Here is a 9,868-nt window from a genome sequence, read left to right as displayed (position 1 = left end):
TAAAGATTAGTTTGATAAAACTTAACTTAAATAAATAGCGATTTCATAATAAGTTGCTATAGTAACGTCATAAATAAAATTAAACATATTGAAGCAAAAAAGAAGGATAAACTAAAACAATTAAGGGTATCGAATACACCCAACATTAACAATTCACGAGCGAGCGTTTATATGACAAAATGAATCAAACAAGCCCTAAATATAAATGTAATAGTTGCAGTCTCTTACTGAAAGTCAATGAGAAAAGGGGGTTGACAGACCATAGGGGAATATGATGACAAAATAGAAGAAATACAGCAACTAAGTTCAATAATATTAATTAATATATGAGAACAAGAAGGAAGTGACCAATTTGGAAATGAAAGGGAAGGATGATGATTTTGGTTGGTGTTTGCTTCTTTCTTCATCATTTTCAACTGGCTCACAGGATCTTCTGTGGATTTGGGTCATCACTACCAAATCCACAATAACCTATACAATCTGAATCTCCATTATACTTCTACTGAACCAAATATTAAAAAAATAAATAAACTCAAGAAGAAGCTGGACAATTCTCATTCTCATATACAAAAAACCATTTGGTTGTCCTGTTTCATTGCAAAAATGCAGAATATCTGTCTTAATAAATACAATATTAGCTCCAAATACAATATCTTTGCCAACAATTGCAACTATCAGTTCTATTATTATACATCCCTGGATAAGTTAATGGAAATAGGAGCAATATGAATCCCATCATCCCCATCAAAAATGCAACTGTCACTAGCCCTGAGATAAAAACCAATTGTATACTTAATTGAATTACTAAAATAACAATACAAGAAAAAGGAACGGGAACCACGACTACATACCACCGCTTTCCCGTGAATACAGAGTGGGTAATCCCATAATATTGCAAAAGACATGGGCAATCAGGGGAGCAATGAAATGGCCTGCAATTTTTAGTCATCTTAGAACAAAAGTGACTTGGGGTGTGTTACATAAAACTGAAAAGTAAGTGATTAATATTGAATTGTAAGTGTTGAATGAATAATGTCTACAATAAATGTTGAGACTATCTAAATTTAAGTTATTGGTAATGGAAGTTTGATTTGAGCAAATGTAGAACTAACGTTGGGAAAGAACTTAAAAGACTATCTTACCTTTATAATGATATAATTTGATTAATTTTTATGAATTTAAGTTGTCTTTTGAAAGTTCTTACTAGATGACTATGTTAAGTTAGCTATCATTTTTTTAAATGAGAGTTTATTCTCAGGAGGAAGCTATAGCACGAACAAGTCATCACACTTCAACTTAAACGTTTTTCGTGGAAATCAAATTTGAGACCTATGGTCTTTTAGGTAAGGTGAGGTAAGTTAGCTATTTTTTTAAACCAGAGTTTATTCCCAGGAGGAAGTTATAGCACGAACAAGTCATCACACTTCAACTTAAGACATTTTTTTGTGGAAATCAAATTTGAGACCTTTGGTCATTTAGGTAAGGTGAGGTAAGTTAGCTATTTTTTAGTATAATATGAGTTGAATTTAAATAATTAAGTGATAAAAATGTGTTATCAGTCTTAGCCTTTTGGCTAAACTAAACTCTAGTCATGTATGCTTCTCCATCTCTTTATGGAAATAGACAACACTAGAGCAACTAAAAACAATACACTAAATAAATTGGAAACAGCTTATCAGAACAATACATTTCACAAGATAGGGAAATTTTATTTAGAGATTGATAGTAGATTTCCATATATAATCTTCTATCTATCCAATGTCAATTTGCATATGCAACACTTAAAAACTTAAACATGTTCTGTAGAATGCAGGTCTATGAACTTAGTCATCAAGTGGCCTAAAGAATTTTAGTATCTTGGCGATAAGAGTTTCTCAAACTTATTGGGCTTATAGTAATCAATTTCTACACTGATTCATGCTCATTTATTTCTGCTTCGTGCATAAGAAATTTTCCAGGTTTAGGTTGTCCATTAAACAAAGCTTGGACATTCCACAATCCACAGTCTATGGAAGATGCCTTTTGATTCAAATCTTATCTTATATGGATGGGGAAGTTGTTGATATTAGCTGGGAAGCCTAGTAAACTATCAGGAAGATTCACTTTTCTCACCTCCGTAATATTAATGTAATTTTTCTTCCCAAGAAATTTCTTGAACCTACTAGGGCTTATAGATAATATGATTTCTCTGGATACTTGTCAAAAAACTCGTTTTAAAAAAGAAATATAATGTACTGTTATTTTAGCAGCAAAATAAAGGCATACAAATATATAGCTTGTTTGATGTAGGATTATTTAGAAATAATCTGTTCTTTTTTTTAAAAGAAAAAGACTATTTGATGTAAAAGTGGTTTGATTGGTTATTTGGGGGTTATTTATTGATTTTTTTTTTTTAAATGTTTGATGAAAAGTAAGTTATTTGTTTTTTTTAAAGGTCCATGCAATATAATATAAATGAAAAAGTTATTTGGTTTTTTAGTTGGTGGAATTACTATAATGTCTTTTTGTATTTAAAATGTAAATTTTATAAGAATAAAGTGTATTTTAGTATTTTGGTTGATAAATTGAGTGATTGAATGGTTGGAAAAGAAATATGATGAAATATATATGGGTAAACCCCCCCAAATAACCTGTATCAAACGACCACTTAATCTTAAAACAACTCCACTGAGTGTGAATTCCATATGAGGCGAACTCTCTCGTTAAACTATACCATTAACTACATTATTCAGTCCAGTTGCATGCAGAATTAACTGAAGTAGTATAACGGCGTATAATGACACTTGCAATGAAGGCTCAGCTCATTTAGCTCAGGGATGGAACACAAACCTTATGACACAAGGTCATGGGTTCAAGCCTTCACAATAATTTAAAAAAAGTATAATGCTCCATATGAAACAAGAAGAACAAAGCCCAATCATAATGACTTGGTATTACTTAGAGTTGAATAATATGTCCATCTTAGGCATATGATCAAATGACCAAAAGTTAGCCAATACTTTTAGTTATGGGCCAAGGAAACATTGAATAAAAGTGTTCATCCATTAAAACTTCTAAGAAAATGAATATGGTAGGGAAACATTCCTTCCGATTCTTGCAAAGTCTCAACATGTGTATGATTTATCTTAGAAGATCTATCATATAAACTTTTCCATCAAGCAATTACATAAAATTCTGGAAAATACCCAATAATGATATGCTTCTAAGCTATTTTTCCACAAGACGTTTAGTTCCTAAACATTAGGCACTCAGGATATAGAAAAAAACAGTAGTATCTGTTAGCATTTATTTACCTGTTCGAATGAAGAGAAATGATGCATATGAACCGAACACCACAGTGTAGCAAAGTTGGAGACCTGAAAAAGGAAGATAACCAAGCTAGAACTAGGAATGAACAAAACTCTCTTAATTATGTTGCATGCATTCTCGTCTATAAAACCCTTCATTGAAATCAACTAATGAGCCTGTTTGGAAACTTGTATTTTGTTATTTTGTCACAATACATAATTATTTTTTGGATCATGATCCAAATTATAATGTAATTTTCTGTTCAAAATTTGTTTTTGGATCATTATCAGATTATTTTTTAATCATAAAACATATTATTTTCTAGATAATTGTGATTTTTGTCATAAATAACAAATGCAGTAGATCTTTCCGATGATAGTCTGCATCAAAAAAAGGAATACCAAAATAACCCATGCAGCTCATACTGTTACATACCAGCAATTGTAAAAGCTCTAGCCAAGCTTTGGTGCTGCATGTAGAACTCCACAAAGTTATTTAAATGAGCTGCAAGGTAATGACCGCATTTTAGCATAGAAGAAGCTCAACATGATAAATTGATAATAAGAATGATATATGTGAATCATTTGATACTTGAATTAACAAAACTATTACAAAAAAAAAATCAAATAAGTGCTGTTTTTTCATTGGAAGGGTGATGTGGGGATTACCCAAATGTTGTTCCAAAAGAAATAGACTGAACCAGGGTGAAATGGCTACACCTAGATTATTACAACTGCTTCTATTTTTATCATACATATATCAACACTATTTACAATATATTATTAATGAACAAATTGGAATCACATACTTTAAGTAAAAAATGAGTGTCTACACATACATTATCATATTATTACAATATGTTGCTTGAGCAATATTCTTCCATGTTAAACACTAACTTCGAGCTATAAATATTCTGCCAGTTGGAACATATATATAATATTGACATATGGTTTCCATGACAAATAATTGGAAATCACATACAATATCATAGGTAATAACTAACCAACATCTAATCAATAGACTGAAAAATTAAGAGATTTTTATTTTTAACATGACGAAAAAATGCAACCTAACATAATTTGCCTTTTACGCTTTATAAAATTCAACTAGATACAAAGTCCTTATTGTGCTGAATCTGAAAATAAGATTCTAGAGAACGAATTTACAAGATAAAAAATCCAAAACTGTCATAATAGTTTTACTTAAATTTGACCACATGATAACAAAATAATCAAAACATTTTGGCATGAAATACATAAAGTTGTTAATATCAGATGATACACACTAGTGGTCAAATGGAAAACTCACCCAAACTGAAGAAAATTGGGCAGAAAATTATGACATTGTACGTTCCGAAACCTGCACATAGAAGTAAAGGCACCATGCAGGCTCTGTATACAAGCTCTTCTGTAAGTGGTGCCTGTTTGAAAGTGATGGTTGAATTCATGTCAATTAAAGTGCATATTTCCTTAATAAGGGTAAGTGAAATAAGTATGAAAATGTAATCAGAACAAAGAACTTTCCTTGTCCTTGAAGAAGTATAATACCAAACTTCAACAACTAATTTTTCTTCAGTAGAGAAGGTAGGAACAAATTCTGCTCTACTTAAAAATCTCCGCATTATATATATGTAGCTCCATTGGACGTGTACAGGAAAATAAACTGATCTTACTCTTGCTATACACAATAAAAACAAGTAATTGTACCAGATCCAGAGGTAAAATTATATAGTCAAAGCTAAGATAGAGTCTGAAGTAGGTGATGCTAAATGGAATTCCAAATAGTTGAGACATCAAGAGAAAAATTTCACTCTTTGTTATGAGTCAAAGAAGAGAAGTTTGAGGATTACCTAAGGGCCTATTTACTATTTAGAGCCCTAACTAATAACCCTAACCCCCTATTAACATGTTACATATTATGTATTCTTTTTCTATTCTCTATTCATTTTGAATAGCTAAAATTCCAATAATTTATTAAATTCCTATATATTTAAAATTTCTGTTATGTGAGCCCGCTTAGCTCAGAGGTTATAACAACCCTTGAGAGAACCACACCTCAAAAGTTAGATGTTAAGATTAGTCTGATTAGAGAACCTAAAAGTTATTAAAGTCCACGTTACAAGGCAGAGTGGACTCGTTTTGATACCAATTGTACCAAACCTTACAAGAAGCACACCTTAAAAGCTAGTTGTTAAGGTTGCACAGCCCAAAGTTATGAAACCCCACATTAGAACCCAATATTTTCAATGTGGGATCGAAGTCTCATTTCTTAACCAGCTGGATCATGGCAATAGTTGATAACAAACATAAAAAACAAAATGCAGAAAACACTTGGGGCGGTCTTACTTTTCTAGTCAATTTGTATACTCTTGGCTATTGGAGAGTGAGTATAGGCTGGACATCTTACAGCGATCTCCTAATTTGATTCACGAAAGTCGACTTCTCTAAGTTTGGAGGGGATGGTGCTGAAGGGTGGGTGAGATCAGTATAATATTTTCTTTCTACTGGATGGCACTCCTCTACAGACCAAGGTACATATTGCATCGGTCCATTTTTATGTGAAGCTAGAGCATGGTTCAAATTATACTTGCAAACTAAAGACTGATTACACCATTACATGGGAGGAATTGAAGACTGTAATTCTCAACAATTTTGGTCCAAAACCTTTTGAAGACCCTCTTACATAACAGGACTATCGAGGAGCCCAATAGCATTCTTGTGAACATTATGCAAAAGATCCATACATTCCCTAAACATTTAATGACAATGGTTATTTAGGGGGAATTTCATAACCAATAGCAACGGTCTAGTAGAAAACAGATATTATAGAAGCTATGAGTATGGCCAGGGTAACAAGAAGTTACTTATCAGTAGTTGAAAATCCCAAGATTCTTAGTGAACAAATTACAGGCCCTCCACTGTTAGAAACACATTATGTACCATACACTCCAAAATGACCTTACAACCCCTTCCCTAATTCCAATAAATCCTTATCGGCCTTGTAAGCAAATGGACAAAAAAGTATTAGGGAAAAATAATTTGAATTCTATGTTTTATATGTGATGACTTTTTTCATAGAAATGAGTGTAAAGCCCATTGTACAGATTAGAATGTCATGAACATGTTGAATCTCCTTATCTAAATGATATTCATCTTCCAAGTCGGTCTGATTCATTCCTATTTTGAGTATTTCCTAATGAAATTAGTTTTCGTGACAGGAAGACATTGGAGCCAGACAATTCAACAATACCCTGGATGGACACAATACATTCAATACAATGAAAGTTTTTGGATGAATAGGTAACATCCGAATTACATGCCGACTGCACACAAAATTTATTAACTCTAGCATCATGAGCCAACTACCATACACTGTCCAAACAACCAAGCCTCTAATCGTGTGAGTTGCTAATGGATCAAACCGAGTCAGTTCAAATATATGTCCAAATCTTTTCGAGAGATACAAGGGATGGAATTTGAAACAAATAATAGAATCTTGAAGATACCCAAAAGCTCTTGCTTATCCATTGAGTGAGTTTTTTCAAGTTTGAAGAATGCACAAGCACTGGTGAGTTAATAACTCAGTTTCACAAATTATTTGAAGAACCATCAACTCCCTCACCTTTCAGAGGCAACATCAGATCATATAAAAGAATGAACATCTCCTTTCAGATTAAGGTCTTACAGATACCCTGTAGTTTAGAAGACTGAAATTGAGAAAATGATGGTAGAGATTTTAAAATCTGGAGTAATTAGACCTAGCTTAAGTCCATTCTCAGCTCCAATATTCTAGTTCACAAAAAGGATTGCATATGAAGGTTTGTGTGGATTCTAGGAAGCTTAACGAAGATACAGTTGTCAAATCCCAATACCAATTATAGACAAGATAACTAGAGGAACTACAAGCGAGTAAAATATTTTCAAAGCTGGATTTAAGAGCTGGAGCTGGATATCACCATATCATGATGAATCCAACTGATATTCAAAACACAGCATTCAGGACATATGAAATGCTCTATGAGTTTGTAGTTATGCCCTTTGGATTGAAAATGCTCCATCAACTTTTCAAGCTATTATGAACTCAATTTTGAAGCCCTATATGCACAAGTTTGTGTTTGTTGTTTTCTTTTGAGTATATTATGATCTATAGTTCAACACTCACAAGATCAATGGGATCACCTTAAGATTGCCTTCCAACTATTAAGTGATCACATGTTGTTACTTAAGAAAAGAACGTGCCTCATTGCGTGTGATATCGAGCAGTACTTGGGCCATGTTGCATCAAGTCAAGGGGGGGTGGTTGTAGAGAATTGGCCTATTCCTAACCATGTGAAGCAAGTAAGAGGATATCTAGGCTTGATGGGATATTACATGAGATTCTTCAACTCTTATCGGTCTATTGCCAAGCCTCACACCAATTGACTCAAGTGAGGAGCATTCTAATGGTTCCAAGAAGCCGCACAAACATTTAGATCCCTCAAGGTAGCACTGACTCATGCCCATATCCTCATATTACCTGATTTTTCAAATCTATGAGTAATCGAAACAAATGCTAATCAAGGTAGGCAGTGGAGTTGTCTATGCAAGAAAAATATCAGTAGCCCCCATTAGTATAGTTGCTTCCAAATAGGGTTCAAGGCTCAATTTATTCACTTAGGGCACCTCAAGTCGATGAGATTAGTTATTAACCTTAGCAACTACTAGATCTTCATTTTATCATAAACATCATATTTCAAGTCATAAATAGTAATAATTTCAAGAAACTAAGGCTTCAATAAATAGAATTAGCCAAAAATTAAGAAGAGCCCAGTCAGTTTTCCATTTCTTTGAGGTGGATAAAATTGCATCTTTTTATCCATCTCCAGAATAAGCATGTGAAAAAATGAATTACCAAAAAACTTATCATGAAATGGTTTGAAGGCAAGAATAATGACCACGATATAATTTCGCCAAGCCGAAATATTGGAGATGAGTTGCAGGATTTTGTCAGAAAAATTGCTCAGGATATGATCTTGCCCATCACTTGATATGCCATTTGAACTCCTCAGTGACAGTACATTAAGCACAAGAGAACCACAGTACATCAGGGAAGTCAAAGAAAGAGGATAGACCACAGCTTGCCACTGTACCATACAAGAAAATTTAGTAATCAGAGATCATCTCCAATCTGCAAATCACGGAAAAGTGCAAGATCAATCTAAACAAGCTTGGTTCTTTTGGGGACTCAAAAGCTTAGTGTTTTGGGAGGTGGGGGGCGACAAAGGACTCAAATCATATTGTTTAATCCCAAATCTCACCATGTGGTCCAGTCTGATACCGTAAACAGAAGATAAATATGACATCTTCCAGCTCCTTATCTGTTAACATGTAGAATAAGATCCGGGTCAGGAACTTTTAGAAGCATTTAGGCAAAAATTCAAATGAGATGTTCACACATATATTGAGTGATAAAGCAGGGGGAGGCAAGATGAACTCACAGGGAGGATTGAAGCGCATAGGATGATCGAAAGGAGAGAAGAGAAGAAGGCGCATACAAAGCGGCGGATCATGAAGCTCTTGAAAGATGAAGGCGGCGGTAGGCGGAGAATCAAAGTTGGAGAGTATAGAATTGCGACGTAGAAGACTGCCATGGCGAGACATGCCATGACCGATTGTAGCTTGGAAAGACCATCATCAGCTAGCTCCATGACCGGTCCGGAATCCGCCATTACCATGTACTACAGTTGAAACTCTATTGTACTTGGATCCACATCGGAGATTAAGTGTCCCGATTTTCCTATTGCAGAGCCCACCGGTTAGACTTGATGAGGACTTATATTTATTTTAGGAAATAAACCAATTTTGTTCGCAATCTTTTTACATTTTATTGTTTTTCCTTTCAGCTTTATTTTTACATTTTTAATACTATCTTTTAAGTGAAATCATTATATAACTTAAAAGTCAAAATTTTATCTAAGATATCAAAACAAACAGAGTGTGAGTTTTTTAGTCCAACTCATCTGGGTTCTGGAGTCTTTACACCTGCCTTTAAGTAAAGGTACGTTAGTAGTAGGATAATGACAAGTTCCAATGTTAGGAACTATATTGTGCGAATTAAGGTTGTCAAAGAAACCAAGTCCACCTCATCCACCTAACCACTCTGTTCAAGCGTCCTACGACCTCTAGTCGTAAGACCCCTGCAAAGAAAAGAAAGACGTTGACGATGGAATCTGCCGTAAGTTCCACTAGCCAGAAACATGCATCTATTGGAGAAACCGTCGAGTTTGACTCCATTGCAAAAAAGGCCAGACTGGAAGAAATTCCTACTGAAGAAGTTTCCTTAGCAGAAATTCCTACTAAGATGTTGACTCCATTTGTCTTGCCTCCAGACGTTGTGTCTGTTGAGGCCTTTGTCGAGCCCATTGTGGTTCCCGTTGTGGAACAAGTTGTTGAATCAACTGCTGAGACAGTTGGACCATATGTTGAGAAAAGACAGGGGAAGATGTTGTTCCCTGCCGCACCACTGGCTATTGAAGCTGCTGGTCAAGATGGTGTTCCTACACCTGTTCATATGACTTTATCTCCTGCCAAGAAGTCGTCTG

General features: G+C 34.3%; 1 protein-coding gene across 1 annotated transcript; it reads right to left on the bottom strand.

Moving 5' to 3' along the window:
* Window positions 1-546: 546 nt before the first annotated feature.
* On the bottom strand, window positions 547-9,082 carry LOC124940745 (CAAX prenyl protease 2-like). Its single transcript, XM_047481281.1, has 8 exons — window positions 8,765-9,082; window positions 8,585-8,644; window positions 8,222-8,410; window positions 4,597-4,708; window positions 3,724-3,792; window positions 3,294-3,356; window positions 852-932; window positions 547-768 (listed from the first exon to the last, which is right to left on the bottom strand). Exons 1-8 carry the CDS (start codon window positions 8,999-9,001, stop codon window positions 635-637), a joined length of 945 nt encoding a protein of 314 aa, XP_047337237.1. The 5' UTR covers window positions 9,002-9,082; the 3' UTR covers window positions 547-634.
* Between the last annotated feature and the right edge of the window lie 786 nt (window positions 9,083-9,868).

This window comes from Impatiens glandulifera, chromosome 5 (assembly GCF_907164915.1).
Source record: "Impatiens glandulifera chromosome 5, dImpGla2.1, whole genome shotgun sequence".
Lineage (NCBI taxonomy): Eukaryota > Viridiplantae > Streptophyta > Magnoliopsida > Ericales > Balsaminaceae > Impatiens > Impatiens glandulifera.
Note: the sequence above shows the minus strand (reverse complement) of the source record. Positions and strands in the feature narration are given on the sequence as shown.